Raw genomic sequence first — 21992 nt, 5'->3', positions numbered from 1 at the left:
GACATTGTGAATTTACAAACTCTACGATTCAATTTAATAAATATATGCGATGCAATGTAATATATGCGCTTTAATTTACATGCGTTCACAGTAAATGCTGCTCCACACAAACTGTGGTTTATTTACATCCGCAGACCATCTCAAACTCCATCTCTGCATATTGCTGTGAGTTTGGGTTTATTGTAACGTTCATCTGGAAACGTAATGTGCGCCATTTCATCACATTTGTAAGGTAAATAATTTATAAACCTATGCAAACACAGGAAAATACATCAATATCTTTCTCAATATGCTAACTGTTCATTGCGATTTAAAAATAAAAGCTCGAACCCTCACTCTGAGATTACATGTTTTGATGTCCACATATTCAAGAAATTACAGTGACTGTTGCATCTAAGTGGACATTGAATGAAATGTTGTCAATATCAAACAATATTGTAATGCATAATAAACATTAGTTCTGATTACTCGATTAATCGTCAGAATAAATTGCCAATTACTCGATTACCAAAATAATCATTAGTGACAGCCCTAATTCTGAGGAACATAAAAGATATTTTGAAAAACGTTGTGGCCTAAATCTTACCCCATCACTTTCATTGTATGAAAAAAATACATTTTTCAAATAACTTAAAAATTGAAAGTCATACAGGTTTGGAATGACTTGAAGACAGAATTGTCATTTTTGGGTGAACTGTCGCAACAATGTGATGCATTGGGATTCTAGGTGAAATGTTTCTGTTTTCCAATCAGTTTAATATCTGGACATAACCAAGTATAAGACAGGGTAATAATAGCTTAAAGTGCCCCTATTATGCCATTTTAAAGGTAGTTAATATTGTTGTAATAGTCTCTTAAAACAGGTTTACATGTATGCAAGTTCAAAAAACACTTTAGTTTTCTCCAAAATTAGATTTATTTTTACCCCGTTTCTAAATGATTCGTAAACGACTCGTGTGAAGCAGTTCGAAGAATCAGTCTCTCTAAACCCCTCCTTTCAGTGAGCCCTCACTGCTGTGATTGGTCAGATGGTGCAGTCCTTTTGGATTGGTCTACCGCTACAGCGCAAAACGAAACGCCCATTGGCATAACTGAATGACAGCTGCGGAGACCTGTTAATGCATAGAAAAGATAGCCTCGATTTTACCCTATCAATTCGAGCCGGAGTCTGACGATGAAACTGTTGAAGTGTCACATCGACAAGAAACTGTTTTGCAAGCACGACCGGAGCAGGACGTTTCTCAGTGGGTGTCATATGTTAACTGTGGACAGTGTTTGCAATTTGCTTTTGTAAGCGAACCGGACACATCTCTACGTTGTGAACTTCAACACTGTACGATCCATAACACTGCGTTAAGCCATCGTTTATCATTATCATTACTTAAACTAATAAGGCAGACAGACAGTCAAGCTGCATCAATCACAAGACTTTTTAGACTACATTGCACTCACAGCTGAACAACAGAACTACAGAAACGCAAGTTAGCCGCTTACCAAGACATGTGCGGGGTTGTTACACACCATAACGTACACAAAGACGTATTTTGAACGATCGCTAGAAAATACAATTATTAATCATACTTACAGGTAGAAGTTCAGAGGAGCAAGCCGGTCCAAATAAACTGGGCACTGATCCATTTTTTAAAACCAAGCGTTTGGTGAATCTCGCGTTGTAACGTTACTCCCCAAGATTAGAAAAGCAGTCATCAGTAAAATGACGCGAACACAACACAAGATTGGCATTGGACTGCTGAGGTGTTGAAAAAATTAATGTCAACCACTGATAGTTTCATCTTTTGGAAGGGCATATAAAACAAATTCACTCTCACAGGCTGTCACAGCGCAGGGCGTCTTCTTGACATGATGAAATCCACGTGAAAATGGTAGGCCTGCTGTTTGTGGGCGGGCAAGTTGTTCGCGAAATTGAATGTGGGCGGACATTACGCAAATGTGTAGCTCGTGACGTGTGGCCGTTACAGAAAAAAGATTCGAATTGCTGACGACTCGTTTAGGCGAATGTGAGCCGACTCTTTTTTTTGATAGACAAAAACTTTATTTATAGTGCACTGTCGGCGTCACAACTTTGCAGATAGTTTATGTTCACATACAGCTACATGACACACTACATGAAATATCATATTTGAAAAGGCATAATAGGGGCACTTTAACCAATACAGCGATGCAGTGATGATGTATCTGAAACTTTGCATCACCCTGGTTCTTTCAACAAAAACTCCTTGCTTTTGGATTATTGCATCATAATCTTAAAAAATTGACTAACTTTTGTGGATTTTAAAACCTAAACACAATCACCAAAAGTAAAAAGCCTAACACACACTACCAGCCAAAAGTTTTTGAACAGTAAGATTTTCAGTTTTTTTAAAGAATTCTCTTCTGCTCACCAAGCCTGCATTTATTTTATTCAAAATACAGCAAAAGCAGTAATAGTGTGAAGATTTTTGCTATTTAAAATAACTGCTTTCTATTTAAATATATTTTAATATGTAATTTATTCATGTGATTCAAAGCTTAATTTTCTGCATCTACTCCAATTGAAAAAACATTCTAATATGCTGATTTGCTGTTCAAGAATCATTTTTATTATCAATATTTAAAACAGTTGAGTACTTTTTTTTCAGGATTCTTTGATGAATAGAAAGATCCAAAGATCAGCATTTATCTGAAATAAGAAGCTTGTGTAACATTAGTATAATGTTACACAATACAAATAATTATAGACATTAATCCTTTTATTTAGCAAGGATACTTTTAATTGGTAGAAAATGATGATAAGTGATGATGATATGATGAAATGATGAAAATGATGATGATAAAGACATTTATAATGTTACAAAAGATTTCTATTTCAGATAAATGCTGTCCATTCATCAAAGAAACCAGAAAAGTTCCACTCACCTGTTTATAACATAATAATAATAATAATAATTGTTTTTTGAGCAGAAAATCAGATAAGAATGATTTTGAAGGATCATGTGACTGGAGTAATGATGCTAAAAATTCAGATTTGAAATCAGAATTACATTTATTTTTTCTATTCAAATAGAAAAAGGTTATTTAAAATAGTAAAAATCTTTCAGAATTTAACTGTTTTTGCTGTACTTTGGATCAAATAAATGCAGGCACGGTGAGCAGAAGAGACTTCTTTAAAAAACTCTTACTGTTCAAAAACTTTTGACTGGTAGTGTAGACTGTGAGCGAATTACATCACGGTCACATGACTTCAACTTCACTATTAACCTTTTAACAACAACAAAGAAGAAGAAATTACACATTTCCCTAAAAAAAAATCATCACTTGGCAGGGTTTGACATTCTCTATGACATCACAACGTGTGTCTATCCCAAGCCTGTGTGCGGTAATGGCTTCCTGATTGCCATGTTTGGTTTAGATGTAGCATTTGTTGTACTCACAGTATCGGCCTCATGAAGTAGCCAGTTTAAGGGCTTCGCTGCACGTTGGGGTGCATGTAAAGATTCATGTGGGCTGTCTGTAGTATGTACAACTACCCCCTTGTAATTATTTATTATGTTATATTTATTAATTGTAAATTTATTTTCTCCTTTCGGAGCCAATATAGCGAGAAGACCCTTGTAAAGATGAATCCATTTGACCCTCGATTAGTTTAACCCAAACCCATTGTTTTTTAACTCACTTAACTGAGGAGCTGACGGCTGAGTAATGGATCCAGGGATATATGGGATGTTGGAGAATACAGTGTCTTAACACGGGACAGGGTATGGGACGTTGTAATTGTATGCGCACAAGCGAGGAAGGAAGACTGCAAGTTGAGTCTGAGTATGCAAAACAGTGACGAAGAGGAAAAAAAAAACATTTCGGACTGAAAACGACGCCCTCATTTTCTCTATTCAATGGACCACAAAGCCTCTATGTGTCTCTATGTGCCTGCAGAAAATTCAACCTGGACTGAATATTGAGCAGCAGGACTGCAAACAACACACCATGAACCTCCCTGCCTCTTCATCTGAATCGCTGTGGCGAATCGAGACGTCTCAATCCTGGAAACGTATATCGCTTTTGAAGAAGATAATTGTTCTTGAGCCACCAAACAGGACTCTGAAATTTAACGGTACAAACTTTGAGCAAGTGCAAGTAGATTTTTATAGTCCTGTTGTAAAGCATGAGGATATTGAAAGTGAGAGAATGAGCTTTTGGCTCTTTTATGCTTTATGGATGTGGAATGAAGTAAGAGCTGCAATTTTATACATTCTTAGTAATGGCTTTCTTAAAGGGACCTCTATAGCCTACTTTTCGCTTTGGCTGTTGTGCTAACATGATTTTCCCGTTTAGGGTAGAACTCAGACGCTGTTGTAATAAAAGATTGTGATGATTATTTCACCATCTCCGCCTGCGTGGAAGGAGTCTGTGTGTTTCATCTCATTTCAAGTCCTTATTTCTGCCACCCAGGTTAGTAGGAGCTCATTTGCCCAGTGTTGCATTCATCATTTCTTACAGAGTGGCACCGCTGCATCTTTCTTCTCATATCTAATGTCTTTATTGTAATGCAAAATCATAGATTTTCTTGGGAAATTCTATTACACACATTATTATCAAGCAGGTATTACCAATTAACATATCTAAAAGCAGCAACTCTTCAAGTCAACATGAAACGGCAACCCATTTTACTTCCACTTGGTGACGTTGGTTGAAAAGAAAGTCATTTTAGAGGAAGCAAGTATGTTGAAATAACATGCACCTAATAATCATCCACGATAAGACAAATAATGTGTGCTCTCAAAGAGTTTTTGTTTTCATGTTGACAAGTTCAAAATGTCAGAGTCCTAAAACCTACAAACTATTTAAAATTTTTGCACTTTTATTTTTTTAATCACTATTTTTTCATATCAGCTGAAATCGATAATTATCACATTCAATCCTAAATCTTTATTTCCTTTAAAGGCAGATTTTTTGCACCTAAGTGAAAGGTTGTAGAAACCAGACCATTATTTGTGGGTTTAATCTACTCTACTCTTACTTATTATCAGAATTCTTTACGTTTGTTATACTTTTCCAAGCTTTTTCCTTAACAAAATAAATAACTTAATGGAAAAATATATTTCTTAAGTTTCTGAATGTTCTAATAAGTGATATCATTTCAAATCATGAAATAGGTGTGTTGCCTGACTTTGATAATGCGTATCTTCAGCACGGTTTACAGTGCAGGTTGCAATATTAATAATATAATTTTTTTTGTCTCCTAGAAATGTTTATTAGCTTGAGTTGACAGTAGCAGTAGCCTGAGTTAGGCTGCAGATGTAAACTTGTTCATTAAACAGTAACATCTGTAAAAAAACTGTAACAACCATATTTTTATATGGTGAATTTAATTTTATTATGGCTGTTTGAGTTTTGGTCAGTTAACAGGATGTTGGCAATACTCGGATGTAACAACAGCATGGATTGCAAGGTTAATGTATTACTGAATACTTTGTTCTGCTAATTTTTGCTGTCTAAATTACGGAAAAACGTGTGCTACTAAATCGTATAGAGAAAGACTTAGTAAACATGAAAGGGCACAATATTTTGACAAACTAAAGTTAATAGTTGGTAAAGATACGTAAAAGCAGTGTTAATTAAGATATTAGCCTAATATTTTACCTACCTGACTGGAAATTATGAGAACAAACACGAATGTAGTCAAGATTCTTGCCCTGGAAATCCTGGTTTAGTTTGGCCAACCACAAACGCCACAAACAGTTTTTTGCACTCTTCTCCTTGATTTGTTATAACTTGGTGTTATTCTTGGTGTGACCGATTAGTACAGCCCAAAAACATGACAATAATTGAGCATTTTCAGCAGCAGCAGTCAACTAAATATGCAAGTTTCGTTTGGTTCAGCGGCATTATTTACATTAAGTGCCGTCAATATGGCCGATTGATGACGTGTTGTGAAAACCCTTAATAGTAGCATACATTTAGATAATGATAACCACAGTTAAAAACACATAACACCACAATACCATGGTAAAAATGTAATGGTTTGTAGTTATTTGTATATAAAAACAGTAGTCTAAATAGGCTACATTTAATAGTATAATCTAATTTTACACGTCAAATAATATAAAATTCTATATATCCCACATTTCTGACACATTAGGATGGTGCAGTCAGTGTTACTACAGTAAATCCATGGTAAATGAGATTTGTAGATTGAAAAGTATTTTGACTGTATCATTGCGCACAGTGTTTCTCCTGTTTGTCAGCGCTGTTTCATCAAGCTTTATACTAGTTTAAGCCACAGCGTCATTTGTGTTCTTCACTGAATTCAGGCGCTTCACACTGGATCTCACAGTGCTGTTCAGTGCTTGCATGACCGAGACCCGCTTGAGCTGCACTGGCAATGGAACTTTGAGTCGAGTGGATAAACGCTCCATGTGGTGCCATTCAAATGAGTACATGGTTTCGTTTTGCTGAAATCACATCTAGTGTTTTCACGACGCGTCATCAATCAGGCATATTGGCGGCACTGAATGTAAACAATGCCATTGAACTGAACGAGACTTGCCAATTTTGCTGATTATTGCTGCTAAAAATGGTCAATTATTGTCATGTTTTGGGCTGTACTAATTGGTCAGACCAGGAAAAACATTTGGAGTATAGGCTGCCAAAAGTTATAACAAATCAAGGAGAAGAGTGCAAAAACGGTCTAAATAACAAAAGGCGCTTGTGATTGGCCAAATTGAACATCCGCGTTTGTTCTTATCAGGTAGGTGAAAATATTATGCTAATTAATTCATACTGCTGTACGTATCTTTACCACTTATTAACTTTAGTTTGTCAAAATATTGTGCCCTTTCTTGCTTCCTAAGTCTGTTTTTTAGATAAATAATAAATTACCAGAACAACGTATTTAGTACCGTGCAATCAATGCTGTAGTGTACATCACCACACCATCTGGTTAACTGACCAAATCGTGATGTAAGTGCAAACCCTCTATTGTCTGTGTTTTTTGTTTTATTTTTGGTTAATGTAAGCTCCATATATTTTCCATTTTAATTTGGCATCTTAAAATATATCATTTTTGTTAAAGCTAACTTTTAAGACTAGTCTAAGCAGTTTATTGGCGCTTTTCCACTACACAGTACCAGCTCGCCTCGGCTCGACTCGACTCGGCTCTGTTTGGTTTTCCACTGTGTAAAAGTTGTACCTGTACCAGCTTCCAGGTACTTTTTTTCGTACCACCTCCGGCGAGGTTCCAAGCGAGCTGAGGCGAGCTGAGGCGATACTAAATGTGACGTGAAAACACAGCAGACTGCTGATTGGTCAGAGAGAATCGTCACTATTCACTGCGTCATCATTGCACGCGCCAGCAATAGTATCCAGAATAACCCCACCATTTTTAAAAAGTTTGGCCAGAGATTGCGTGACATATCCAATCCATTACATATTATGGCAACTCGGAAGAATACGCCGTGGTCAAACGAGGAGGTGCAGACAGCGGGTGTGTGTCGCGTAGAAGATTACGTCACGGCAGTTTCCTGCAGCGTCGCTATGACAAACCAGGTACTATTGTGGAGGTACAGGTACAACTTTTACACAGTGGAAAACCAAACAGAGCCGAGCCGAGCCGAGTCGAGGCGAGCTGGTACTGTGTAGTGGAAAAGCGCCATATGCAACCAATCACTTAAAGGGGTCATCGGATGCCCATTTTCCACAATTTTATATGATTCTTCAGGGTCTTAATGAAAAGTCTATAACATACTTTGGTTAAAATTTCTCAATAGTACTGTAAAACAACACCCTTTTTACCTTGTCAAAAACAGCTCTGTTGACAGTGATCTGTTTCAGTGCATGTTCCTTTAAATGCTAATGAGCTCTGCTCATCCCGCCCCTCTTTTCCATGGAGTGATGAGCAGTACTCTGAGAGACTGTAAACTTTAGTCATATTTAGCCACAGAACTTGCTAACTAGCACGCTATCCGCTTGTTAAGTGGTGACGTAAGAAATGCTGTTTCTGGGTCCAAGCCTCTTGCTTCACTTGAGAATACTATTTCAGCAGCCGTTTATGAGCATATTTTATTTCAATGGCTTTCAGTATTTTTACAGTATTTAAAGTTTGTTGGCCAGCTCTTTAATATTCAGTGAAGTCAAAATGATGAATTACAAAGAATTTGAAGCTTTTAGTCTATGTCTGTTAACACTGAAGTCATTTGAAAGCTACTGTAGATGCTAAAGCTTATGCTAAACAAACTAAACTTAAAAAAAAAAAAAAAAAAAATCCTGCGCCATCCAATCAAATGCTTACCACAGTAAAAACATCCCTCCTTCTAACGCGACCCAGCTAGTAATAGGAATTCACTTGTCCCATGGTTCTCAACTGCGGCATTAAACAATAGAAAAAGGGTTGTTCTGTCCTGTGTTAAATTCCTGTTTCAATTGAAAGCACATGTATTTGAGTTTTCAAGGAACTAAAAATTTTCTTGTTAGCATGTTCTGTACTAAATCGAAGCGTTGAATGGATAATTCACCCAAAAAAAGAAAATTGCCATCATTTACTCACCCTCATGTGGTTTCAAACCTGTATGGCTTTAATTTGTGGTTCATAGGGTCTGAAACTGTAATTTTGGGGTCAACTAATTCTTGAGCTGACCTGGACGTAAGAATTGAAGAACACAAAAACCAATGATTGCCAGGGAGGAATGGATGATTTATTGCAATTAGTCATTTTCAGACACAAAGGCTTTCCAACTCAAGAACAACATACGTACCTGTACAAAAACACACTTGTTACCAAGAAACGTAAATCTGAATAAAGTTGTGAGAACACGCAAACAGCCAAGGGAACAAACAGAGGATGCAGTAGAGGAGAAGGAGGAGGATGGTTGTGGCAATGATGAAGAGTAGAACACGATGGATCTCTAAGCCAATTTAAGCACCATATTCATGTTATAGGAAAGGCTGAACTCAATACCTCCGAATGTATGACTTAAGTTTAACATGGGTACACACATGAGAATAATCATCACAGTATTTTTTTCATTAGACATTTTAACCAACTAAAGAAAATAACAGTTGGTGCACTACTTAGTCATCATGCAATTTACTTTAGTAAACCTTCTGTAACACAGACAAAATAGACTTCAATATGTAGAAGAACTTCATAGATTTCTGCCAAACAGCAATTGTCACAAAGCCTGGAAAGTAATTATAGAATCTTTGAATGTGAGGTCAACTATCAAAAATAATATGCTGATTTTTTATTTTCTTTATATATTTAAAGTGCAAGTATTTTATCCATTTGATTCAATGCTTTCTGTAAGTATAAAATACAAAGGAAAAAAAAAAACAGCAATATGCTTTTTCCTATAGACATTTCCTACGCACATAGGAACACGTATATAGGAATCATATACATATTTATATATTTTTTTATATATATATATATGCTATCTTTTTTAATAAAGAGGAGCATCATATGTAACAAACCATATATACACACACATCACAGGTCATATATATTTTTAAGTACAACACATTTGATAGGGAATAAAAAGGAAATGGTTGGTGGGATATGTGAATACCCTCCTTGTGCATTGACCCTCGATGCAGGACCCCTCCCAGACAGTCCGCTTAATACGCAAAACGCTCACAGTTACATGCTAAGCAGGTCAAAGCCTTGAGCTTGTGAGACCGAAGGAACGTGAAGTATGAGAACTAACCCAAGTTGGTGACTGGCCGTGGTTTAACAGGGAAGGGGAACCGGATAATCACACACACACACACACACACACACACACACACACACACACACGCACGCACGTGCTTCATGAGATTAACACGTAGATCAAGTTAAAAGGTTGCGCTTCGCTCTTCGTATTGGAAACTGCAGATACGTTAGGGCTTTAAGGTGTCTGTGCAGCTTCATTAGTTCACTTCTGCTCAGGTGACAGGTTACGTTCAAATCAGCACCTGGAATTGGAGAAAAGAGTACCATCGAATTGTTTTGTCCCCACAGCCTGTTGTGCATCAAACCAATACTGGTCTTTGCTGGTGGAGAGCTCGAACACTATCAAACGAGAAAGCCTCGGCTGAACGATGCCACCCGGACAGCCGTTTAGTACCCAATAGCACCTTCACGATTGACTTAAAACATGTGCGTATTTGATCAAGGGCTTCGAGGGTGCATTTTTGCATCGCTTCGCGCTAGAAAACACCCTTAAATGTAACTTCCAGTTTAGGTTTCGTACTGTGGCACGCATCGAACAGTTTTCGTAATCGGATCCGGGCAGTGATAGGAAAAAGATTTGCTTACCGGTCTCAAGAGGAAAAGAAATATAACAGTGTACAAATAGACCTAAAATAGCCCCTACAAGAGAAGCACACTGTTTCAGATTCAAATGTGAGGGCAAAGACAAAGTGCGTATTTATGCTTTCATATTGTGCAGTGGTAAACAACAGACCAAATGCTCCGCAGGAATAATGTCAGCCTTGATCCCCTATAGACTTCCTCATGTGCTTAGCACGAAACGGGCCTTTAGTATGAGGGTCTGTGGCTAGAAACCCCCAAACTGTCTGTAGGCTGGTGGCTTTAGTACATATAAAGGTCTCGTTTTTACAAAACCCCATATTTGTAATGTCTGGGTCTGACAGCAACAGGCTTTTCACTGCAACACTAGTACACTGGCTTATGTCGAGAGAGGGTTTGAGAGAGAGAAAAAAATTCCTAAGAACATTCATAAGATATATTTATCAAATAAATAGTTATGAATATCTCTGACTGAAGCATTGTGCATTTAACGTTAGCTAAAATAAAAATAAAAAGATAAACAAAAATACATATGTATTGTGTTAGCAACCGAGTATTAAACTACTCCAACCACCGAGAAGCTTTTGAAGTAACTACATCACTATATTTTTAGGTCACACAGGGTTGCGTCTGATTGGCGGAGAGCAGATTTGCCGCCGTTTACGCAAGTGCTTTCAGACGCTTTCTGTTTGTGATGACTGGTTAGGTTACTAGAATAAACCCTCAACTTTTATGGTTAGTTTAATACGCAGAGAAATGTTTCAATTAGAGCGAGCCTCATGCGTATTTTTGTCGTTGCAGGGGACGAGTATCCACACACACAGAATGCCGATGTCGCGCAAGATTCAGTCGTCCCGCAGAGTTAAATCCCCCTTGGACTCCAAGGGTAGCCATCAGTACGTTGAAGTTTACATTCTGGATTAACAAAATCAGAACAACAAACATTTAATTTGACCATTTGTAGCTTCGGTTACACATTATGTGTAACTTTACATCATTTAGCGATTTTGTTAGATTTCCAAACAGACGTTGATTTGATTACACTTCATAGAATCTTTCGGGGTCCAAAGGGTTACGTAAACCTATGGCAGGACTGAATTTTGGGCAGCGCCGCCATTGGCACGCAGCCTACAATATATTGCACACGATACTGAAATGTTAGCACTGTAACTTTACTGAGAAAAGTAAAATCTCAAGGTGCAATGTGACGAGGTTGACAACGAACGAATTCAGCAACTGATAAGACCGGCAGAAAAAAATCCCACGAATGGGGATATTAGCACCATACAAAAAAATCATACAGGCTACTGCCTCGGCCGTAAGTCTACTAATATAGGTCTACATTAGCATAACGCTAGGCTGTAGCGAGAAACATACGTACAACCTTATCACGGAGTTTTTTTTTTGTTTTTTTTTTACACGCAGCTTTTTTTTTAACACGCAGCTTTTTTTAAAAAAAAACCTGTGTTACTTTTTTAATTGGTTTGTATGTTTATTTTTTTACACAGAGCATGAGGAGCAGACCTCCACCGTCTTTAGGTGACTACTGCTGCCTCACGTCGCACCAGAATTGCATCGTAATTTGACGAAGGCTGGCATCACTGACAAAACCGCACATGCATCGGTTTCGTCGTTGAGCACCGCCTTGGAAAACCCAAGTAATTCTGATACGACGTCAACGCAGCACGTCCATGTTTACGTCAGCGCTGTTTGATTACGACTTCATTGTCCCAGCAACGTGGAGGGCGTAGAGCCCTGGGTGTCTTTCTTTGATTGGCTTGTCGAAGAAGTCATCGAAGAAGCCCCACGAGTGGTACAGCAACTACGTTGTTGTGACTCCGAACGACAAAGAAAGACAAACAGCGATCGGAAAGAAAATGATTGAACACGTAAAGCATGTAAACGTGTGGAGAATATAAGGCACCAGAGTTGTTTTTTGACGTTGTAGAGGATGCTCCGCGCAGGTATTAACGCAACTCGCACTAGTGGACAGCTCCTTTTTGAGTACCCGCCCCGTCCCCGAAAACAAAATAAAGAAAAATTCCCACAGAAAACGTGGGCAATTTCATAAGGATCTACGTACATCTGATTCACAAAATCATAGTTTGTATATCTAAGTTAGCACTTCAATGAAACCGTCTGCCCAAATGTCAGTGGGCAATGGTGCAACAGGGTTCGTATTTAACAGGAACAAACGTCAACCGGTTGTTTTAGCAATGCCTTCGCTGTGCGGCTACCGAAGCACACATTGCATGACGCGTGCAAACAAACAATCTCATTTGCTTTGTGTATAGAGTTAAAAGGCAAACGAGTAAACAACATATCTAGATTTCCTCATATGCATTTTGAGGTGCACTCGGACATTTTTGGTTGACGTTAGACATGAAGCATCTTTTGCTGTGGTGAATTTCTTCTGCAAATTAAAGTGACTAAATTGATAATCTGGCTGGTCATGTGATCCCAACATGGCGGCCCCCATGATGCAACCAGCGTAAAAACAATAATAATGGAAAAATGACCAAGTGCACCTTTTGAGTCGAACCAGAAGGGGTGACATCCATTTATATAAATTGGATAATCTAACAGTAGTGCATTTTTAAATATTCACAGCACTCCTGCATCACTGTTCCTTCACCTCATGATGTCGTTTGCATGTTGAACCTTTGGTTCAAACGGTTCCTAAATAATAGCTTTTGTGCTGGAAGTCAAAAGTGAGCACTAATTATATATTTCTTCCTCTTTTTCAAATTTGCACCTTTGGAAATAGTATTACACTGCAAAAAAAATGTCCATCTTGTTTTCCAGTCAAACACACAGCATCCTTAAAATAATTTACGAGTTTGAGTGGGGTCAGTTGCTCCAATAAGCAAGAAGCCACAGTGACGTCACTCGATTTGCACACTCTTGTTAAAAACCCCAATGTGCATGCTGAATATCAGCAGCATTTTCACATCACTTTGTACTTTTTTTTTTTTTAGAAAGTACATTTTAAAATCTGCAAAACATATTAAGTCATTAGTTTTTACCTATGAAGGTTGGCAACATGATCAACAGGTGATTATAAAGTGTATTACAACTGACCCCACTCATGTGTTTTTTTTTAATATATATATATATAAAGTGTAATTTTACTATTGGCTAGGTATGTTCTTTTACTTGCAGTATTGACATTCTTTGCTGTGTGTCATGAGTGGTCTGACAAAAATTGTGCAAAATGTTCTTAAAACATAAGTACTTTACCTATATTCAGGATGTTTAGATATTTGTACTGGAAAACAAGTGGATTTTTGCAGCGCATAAGAGCTTGGATGTGTCACACACGTGGGAAAAGAGGGATATACACACACTCCTGCACCATCCTGGACACGGTTCATACATCATGTTGTCGATAGCAGCGTCTTACTGTTAAATGGTGGGTAAGTGGGTAACTTCCGGCGATGAGTGAAGAGATGCAACTGTTTGAGTCTGTGAGGGTTGTGTGTGTGTAGATCGATCCCACATTACAGTAACTTCTGATTATCATGTCATTCGTGCTGTGCACACAGGTATGCATTAGTCCTCGTCCGCGTCGTCCCCGTGCAGGCCCTCGGGTAGCATCTCGCGGGCCCTACGCTCCCGGCTGCGCTCCTGGATCTTCTTCATCTCGTCCGCGTACTTGCAGAAGGTCGCGCCGAATTTCGACCACACTTTGCAGGGCACCGTGATGGAGTTGCGGTAGGTGGGCTTCACCTCGCTGACCCGCATGAAGACGCCGTACTTGTTGGAGCCCACGTCGAAGAAGAAGCGCTTGTTGTCCACCGTCAGCGACGTGCCCTCGGGCAGCTCCGCTGGGTCCTCGTCCACGCCGAAGTCGTCGATGAGCTTGGCCAGCGCGTCGCGGAACTCGATGAGTCCCTGTGCAGGAAGAGCGATGGTCTGGCCTTGCGAGGTTCCCAGGCCGGGCCCGCGATTGACGGTCTGCCGGATCCGGAGAAACCGCCCCCTCTGGTTCTCCTTCAGATCCATGTAGTACTTCCGATTCTCCCGCACCAAGAACTCGCTCTTAAGCGCCCTCCTAGGTTCGTCCTGCACTATGTCAGGGTTGCTGGGGCCCAGCTGGGCGTAGTGCTCGATGAAGTCTCCTAGGTAGTCGCGAAACTCCACGGCGACGGACATGGAGAGAGTCAGGCGGCTCTTGTTTCCCCCGGCCCCGACCTCTGCTATCTTCAGAAAGCGGCCTTTGGCGTTCTGCTTCACGTCCAGATAGAAGCGTTTGTTCTGAATGTCCACCCGCTTCGAGGCGAGCTCCTCCGTGTCGTGCTGAAGACGCGATGCGGCGCCCGGGTGCATCGGGCCGGGGCCTGTGGCGAATCCACCGTGCTCACTTCCACTGTCTCTGTCCGCCATGATGCAGCCTCCCCGCTTACCTTCTCTCTCCGTCTCCCTCAGCCCTGCTGCAAAAGCTACTGCTGCTGAGCGACCGCGGAACTCTCGCGAGAGCTGCTGCCAGAGACGCTTTCTCAAAGCGGAGACGACAACCTTCGCGTCCAGCGGTCAACTTGGATCAGATAAGCCCCAAAGAACACGACACTTAAAAATAAAAAGACAACTAACAAAATATTCTTAGAGGATTACAATAGGGTCACATGACATTCTGAAATGAACTATTGTATTGTCTTAAATGCAATTGAATGCTTAGAGCCTATGTACAGGATTCAAATGTGTCAACATCTTTCTTGAAAGCAAAAAAATATATTTTTAAAATTACATTTATGAATGTATAATTGTACAAGGAATAATCAAATAATTAAGAAAAGGGTCTATTTCTAAAGAGTCAAGTTTTACGACATTCTGTATCCATTTGTGGATTCCGATAAACCAGGCTGTCATGAAATTGCCTCCCTTTTTTTTTTATACCAGACTCCAACTGTTTAAGGTTCATGTGTCAGGATGTTTTCACCGAAAAGCGGTATGTTCAGCTACCGAAGCATCAACTTTTCCATTGACTTCTATTTACGCAGAATGCGCTTTTATATGCGTTGCGCATCTTTTAGCTCATCTGGAAGTCTCCGTCTGGTGGAAGGGCTCTATTTCTGCAGTCCGTGAGATTCTTCTGATCAGGAGTGTGTTGGTAAAAGTCATATCAGCGTTAAGATTGCGCACAAAGCAGTAAACTTCTACATTAAGAAATTTCGATCTTTTAAGCTATTCTTTGTGTGTGTGTTCATCACCAGATGTAGATTAGCCTACATCTCATATTACCATAAATCGTGTGCATGTGTTTAATAAGTCTATGTGTGTGAAACAGAAAGGGAAAGGGAAACTCGACATAATAGGCTAATAAATGTCAGCATGTTGGTGTTTTATTGATGTTAGATATTTTCACACATTTTCTTGCATTTATCTTGTTACGTTATTTGTGTAAGTTGGCATGTGCATAATTGGCAATAAGAATAAAACGTTACCGTTCAAAATAGATTCAAACGTATAAGTTGTAAAATTACATAATTACAGACAAAATGATAGGACTCAGTATCATAAGACTCAATGGTAATAATATGGACTAATAGACATATTTTTTAGCTGTTCAGCACCACGGACAGCGACATCGCCGCGCCCACAGTAGAGACTGTCAACACGTGATTTTTTTCAAGCTTTATTATGAATGGGTGAATGCATTCTGAGGTTGTTGCTCATTAAATGCTTTGAGGACGCCTAAAAGCAAGAGTGGAAGTTATATATATATCCTTAATTTATTAGATAACGTTGTCAATTACAAGAAAATAAAGAGGTGATAAAAAGGGGCAGTCTTAACATTTAAGTGGAAAACGCCTAAACGCATTCTCAGACATGTAATATTTGCATTCATGTCAGTTCTATCACTTTGATATTATAAATAGCAATTATTGCAACATTTTTAATATGATAAGGGTCCTCTATGTTTTATGATGTTCTTGTCACGTGACAACAATGGCTCCTGTAAACTGGTTATGCCACAGGTACTTTTAATTTGTCAGACAAAAATGTTCAAATATTAATAATATTCTTATAATAATTTCTGATAATTTTCAGACGCAGTTTTGTCAGTTATTTTGACCCTTTAATGAAAAGCCACGTTTTGTTACGCTCAAAGTAAGTAACTCCTTGGTTTTAATGAATGAGCGAATGTTAATAAATAATTAATATTAATAATGTTATTTTAAATAAATATGATCAAAATTTCCAGTAAGATTTTTGTTTGCACAAGGAGTCTGACAACAGCCAGTGCTCCACACAGAGATCTGATCTCATCATCATCCAGTCCTTCTTGAATGACATGAAGAAACAGAACAAACTGAGACTAAATCCAGAAAAACTGTGGCAACGTCTCCAAGATGCTTCAAGAGACCTACCTGCAAAGCTACCTGAAAAATTATGGGCAAAAGCTGCTTTAAACATAAAGTATGGTCACGCCGAATGTCGGTTTAATTTAGTTTATAGAAGTTAATTGAGAAAGAAAACCTATTTTTGACAGCATCCTCATTTTACAGTATTTTTACACAAGTGCCTAAAAATTTTAACAGTACTTTGCAGGTAGGTTTCTCGAAGCATCTTGGAGACGTTGCCACAGTTCCTCTGGATTTTGTCTGTCTCCGTTTGTTGTGTTTCTTCAAGTCATTCCAGACAGACTGGATGATGATGAGATCAGATTTCTGTGTGGAGCACGGGCTGTCGTCAGACTCCTTGTGCAAACAAAAATCTCACTGGATTATTACAATTAATGGCAAAATGAATGTTTAGAAATGTAAACTGATATTTCCTATTGACACACTACAGCAAAATATAAAAATAAATTACTTAAAACTATTTTTAGCTGGTGAAAATACTAGAGTTCTAATAATTAAAGACATTATAAAAATACCGCGTTTTTGAAAATAATAAAGTTTAAGATCAGGTGTTTTACTAGGCTACTTTTTAATTTAATTAGGACAATTTTTCTGGCGAAATTGGAACGCTTTTCAAAAATCCAACCTGAATACAATGATTACAGTGAAAAACTTGGTGCCTACGTTTTATGATCTCGAACATTCTTATTCGCCATTGACCTAGTAAAGCAAACGCGAAAAGAGTATCTTTGCGAGTCTAGAGCGAGACAGGTGTTCGCCGCGCATTTCTCTATTGCGTTACACACTCGCGTTGTGACTGCAGATGTCGCCCTACAGCAGCCTCAGGACAGGACGGCAATGGCACATTCGTTCTCTCGCGACGCATTTACGCATGATGTAACCCTAATGTTCAAGTTAAAAAGGCAGTCCAAAACCGTGCACAAAACAATCCTCTAGAGTCTAGACTGTGGCGAATCATTCCGCTCATTTAGTGTGACTTGTCATGACGGCGCAATGACCGGTCCCCTCCTCTCATTATAGAGCCCTGGGTAGATGGCAAATACCCGCAGGACCTGTTGCCGGGGTAAATATGGCTGATAGGATGGTCGGTGGTTTGCTGTGTATCTGTCTTCTTGGCGCGTGGCGGATCGCTTTTTGGGGCAAAATGGTGAATGTGACCTGAATGCGGATTGTTCTCGAGTAGAAAATCACGGCAAACGCACTTTTCACCAGGCATCGATTGCATTTCCAGCTGCTTTTCGCAGCGTTAGTCATCGCGTCAGCGGTCTGCCGCGGTGGCCCGACTGCCGTTTCTCTATTAGTTGATGTAGCGCGGCGTATTAACACAGTTTACGCGCATTGACGCCGACAGGCTGCTTGCTTTCGAGGGATTTCTTTCAACGGCTGGTTGGTCGCTCGGACGCTTCTGTGTCATTAGTGCATTTGCGCCAGAACTTCCAGCAGACGGCTGAGAGCTGCTCACGTAAAAGCCGCTGAGCGGAGGGAGCGCGCTTGTTGCATCGGCACAGCGCATCGTTTGCACGGCGGAGCGCGTTTTTGGACCTTTTTCGCATCTCCGCCGCTTTTGTGCGCCCGAGCGAGGCGTCTTTCTGCCCGTCCGCGCGATGTTGATGATGGTTATGATGATGACATTGGCTGGATAGATAGATAGCTAGCTAGAGAAAGAGAGAGAGAGAGAGACAGAGGTAGAGAGAGAGAGGGAGTGTGTGCGAGAGGAGCGTCTTGCAGCAAAGGAGCGTCATTTATGCATGCATGCTTATTGAGTTTGGGGATTGTGCTTTGAAGGAGAATGCAGCAGCCCAGCAGTGACCGGGGCTGATTCCGGTTCCTCAGCGGCTGGTGTTTCCCCGTCACAAAGTGCATGGGGAAAGCGGCACACGCAGATGGCATGGACACTTGCGCAAGCCCATTCGCACTCAGTCCCCCAGCACCTTCTGCCCCGAGAGCACTGCAGCAGCGCCGCCGGCCGCCCCTGAGCCACAGCAGACGGCATGAGGAGGCTTGATCCGGTGCATTTCTCCATGCTCGTCATCGGGGTCTCCTTCGCCTGCTACGCCCCGAGTTTGGATTCGCTGCAGGACCAGGCTTACCGATCGGCCGTGGTGATCGAAGGCGAGGTGAGCTCGCTTCCCGAGAACGTCTCCGTGGAGCCCTACAGTGTGAATGTCAAAGTGCTGGACGTGTGGCCGGTGAACAGCGGCGGGCTGGAGCGCGAGCAGCTCGTCACCGTCGGGGAATTCGGCTCCGAGGCTCCGTGCGTGGCGGTCGAGAAGCACCACAGATATATCTTTTTCATGGACCCTACCGAGGAGCCTTTAGTATTCAAAGCGTCGTTTGCTCCTCTGGACAGCACCGAGAAGACCCTCAAGAAAGATGTGGAGAGCATATTGTGTGAAGACTGCGGTAAGTTTATTCACTGTGACTGTGACTGTGGCTGTGGCTGTGGCACTTCATTGTTAACGGGTAACGGCTCGTTCTCGGAGAGCATCACTACGTTGCGTTTTTGCTCGACAGGAGAACGGGAAGATGGGTCGCTTGTGTTTGGGCGTCTCTGCAGTATTGTTCTAATCACCGTTATAAACATTTAGGTGTACACCAGTACACACACACACAAGCAAGCATACAAGCAGAGAGAGAGAGAGGCATTGACCACATCTGTGGCAAGCCGTTTAAACATTTATTCCGTTAAACCTGCGAGAACTAATTACTAATAGTGACTAATGTCTTCTTCACTTTTACCAGTTCAGTAGATGCTAGAAAGAAGTGTGTGTTCTGATACACTGTAAAATGATTTTTTGGAGATTTTTGGAGTAAGTCTATCTATTCCCAAATTTTATGTTTAATTGAATGTTTTACTTGCTGTTTATTTGTAATTATTTGTTTCAAAGTAAATCTAACACCATTTCTTTAAGTGTAGTGAACAGTATCTATTCAATTTCAGCTTTGGCTTTGATTGCACGGTCCCAATGGTGACAAATATTGTACAATACATTTTACTATTATTTTGTATTAGGATCTGAGGTTTAGATATCAAATGTTTGCTTTCAACTAGCATGTATTCCAATTGTCGCTATATACATTCCAGTTTTGCTAGTAACTATTAGTCTTTTATATTTCAATAGTTACTCGTAACTTTTCATCTCATCAATCTACTGTGTAAATTAGAGTCTTTCTACTTAAAAATGTTACATTTTTATATGTGTTCCTTGCTTTGAAATTTACAACCAATTTCTGAGTGAAAATTGGTTTACTGTAAATCTTACATCAGCATTTTTCCCCAGTGTTGTGTCAGCACAGCTAGTATTAGGAAAACTGTACTAAGACTAATTATTTGAGTAGTTAACTAGATAGTTAACACTGGACCAAGTACCAGTAACAAACGGAAAACATATTAGTTCAAAGTTATTCGCTGAATCTGAACCTCAGATCGCCACAGAAAACATTAGTTACCAATAGTAATTTGTCATTATTGAGATAAATGGAATTGGAACAAGTTTTAAGTGAATTGTTTTTAATCACTATTGATAAAAGAAGGCTGCTGGCGTAGTACTAGAAACAATAAAATCCATACTAGTTAGAAATAAATGTTGAAACAGTTTGCCACAACCATCAGCCTGACATGCATTAAATTACCAATTATTCTGTACTCTCAGGCAACGGAGTTCAATCAATATGAAGCAATGTACATGAATCTTCTGGCTAAGAGTCGCCCATGTTCATCTGAAACACGTGATTTCATAATGCATAATGCAGCATGATGTACCATGATTCATGCAGGTTTCTAACCTTCTCATGATGTTGTAAGCATATGAATTATGAGAAGCATCAGCTTTCTCTTGGCTATGTTATCTCTCGCTATGTGAAGTTTCGTGCCTCAAAAACGTGTGTAAAAGAATGCGGACGGCAGCATATCACTTAGCTTTGGGCTGGCATCAGAAAACCATGTGATGGGAAACTGGAAATCTGCTGCCTGTGGTTGGTTCAGGATCAGGTGGCAGCGGCAAGGCCCCTATACAGAAAGGGATTCCCATTCAAATGCAGATAAGATGTGGCTTCACAGTCCTTCTCTATTATAATCTGGCATATTGCTGAATATTGCTGAGTTTTATAGCCTGCGATGACATGCACGTGATTTAATTTAACATGACTTTTAATTTAATGATGTTTTCATTGTATTATATTTACATTTTATGAATTGGAAATGAGCTTGGTGTGCTCAGAACAGTGTGACTGTTTGAAACAATAGCTGCGTTTGTAGAGCAGAGGTATGTTTTATTTCTTCAAATTGCTTGCGACTTGTTTTGTAAATCAGGTAGTGGTTTTTAAGTGACCTTCAGAAGAGATGTGGGTCAAATTAAGGGTTTTGCATGGCACCCGATTGGTCGATTAGCCTCAGGTTTTTAACTTTTTCATTGTGATTTCCACTCCAGTTGACATTATTATATGCAGAAATGATGAGTTTTTGCTGGAATAACTCCATCGTCCAGAGACAGAGCCTTAAGTGTTCTCTCTCTTTAATTCTTGTGTGTCTTTTCTTTTAGTCTAATGGCATATTATTGAATTAGTAATAATGTCACCCTAAAATTATATTACAAGGACTTTCTGCTTCTTCCTGTCCTGTTCTTTCTAGACTGTCATGGTTTAGTTTTAGGAAACACTGTATATATGAGACACAGACAACAATGAGTAGTGCAGTTTATAATGAAATTAGTGTATATATGCCCACTAAATAAATGCCTCTTGACATATAATATAATATAATAATATATAATATAATGGGTCAATTTTTTAAAATTGAGATTTATACATCATCTGAATTATACAAAGCTGAATAAATAAGTATTTTATTAATGTATGGTTTGTTAGAATAAGAAAATATTTGGTTGAGATACAACTATTTGAAAATATGCAATCTGAGGGTACAAAAAAAAAAAATCTAAATATTGAGAAAATCACGTTTAAAGTTGTCCAAATGAAGTTCTAAACAAAGCAAAATCAAAAATTAAGTTTTGATATATTTACGGTAAGAAATTTACAAAATATCTTCATGGAACATGATTTTTACTTAATATCCTAATTATTTTTGGCATAAAAGAAAAATCAATAATTTTGACCCATACAATGTATTTTTGGCTATTGCTACAAATATATTTTGTGGTCCAGGGTCTAGTCTAATATAATATAATATAATATGATATATAATATAATATTTACATAGCCTTTACAGCTTCCTCTGCATTGCTTTCTATATATAAAATAACATTTAATGTAATTAAATGCATATGCAAGTATAAAAAATAAACAGGTTGCATATGCAAATATAAATAGATTTTGGGATTATG

At 39.2% G+C, this 21992-nt stretch overlaps 2 protein-coding genes across 3 annotated transcripts in view; one reads left to right on the top strand and one right to left on the bottom strand.

Moving 5' to 3' along the window:
- Nucleotides 1–8665: 8665 nt before the first annotated feature.
- Nucleotides 8666–15001, bottom strand: purab (purine-rich element binding protein Ab). The gene has a single exon (XM_073820462.1). It carries the CDS (start codon nt 14669–14671, stop codon nt 13838–13840), a length of 834 nt encoding a protein of 277 aa, XP_073676563.1. The 5' UTR covers nt 14672–15001; the 3' UTR covers nt 8666–13837.
- Nucleotides 15002–17578: 2577 nt separating this feature from the next.
- nrg2b (neuregulin 2b) overlaps nt 17579–21992 on the top strand; it is a 105816-nt gene continuing 101402 nt past the window's right edge. For both annotated transcript variants that reach the window (XM_073820840.1, XM_073820839.1), the window contains exon 1: nt 17579–19053. In XM_073820840.1, the coding sequence (XP_073676941.1) occupies nt 18642–19053 (412 nt within the window). In that variant the 5' untranslated portion in view covers nt 17579–18641. The remainder of the gene's footprint in view (nt 19054–21992) is intronic.

This window comes from Garra rufa, chromosome 16, assembly GCF_049309525.1.
Source record: "Garra rufa chromosome 16, GarRuf1.0, whole genome shotgun sequence".
Lineage (NCBI taxonomy): Eukaryota > Metazoa > Chordata > Actinopteri > Cypriniformes > Cyprinidae > Garra > Garra rufa.
This window is presented reverse-complemented; position numbering and strand designations above follow the sequence as displayed.

What these genes read in the sequence shown, in the direction of transcription:
- purab (XM_073820462.1), bottom strand. Translation starts at nt 14,671, where the DNA reads ATGGCGGACAGAGACAGTGGAAGTGAGCACGGTGGATTCGCCACAGGC.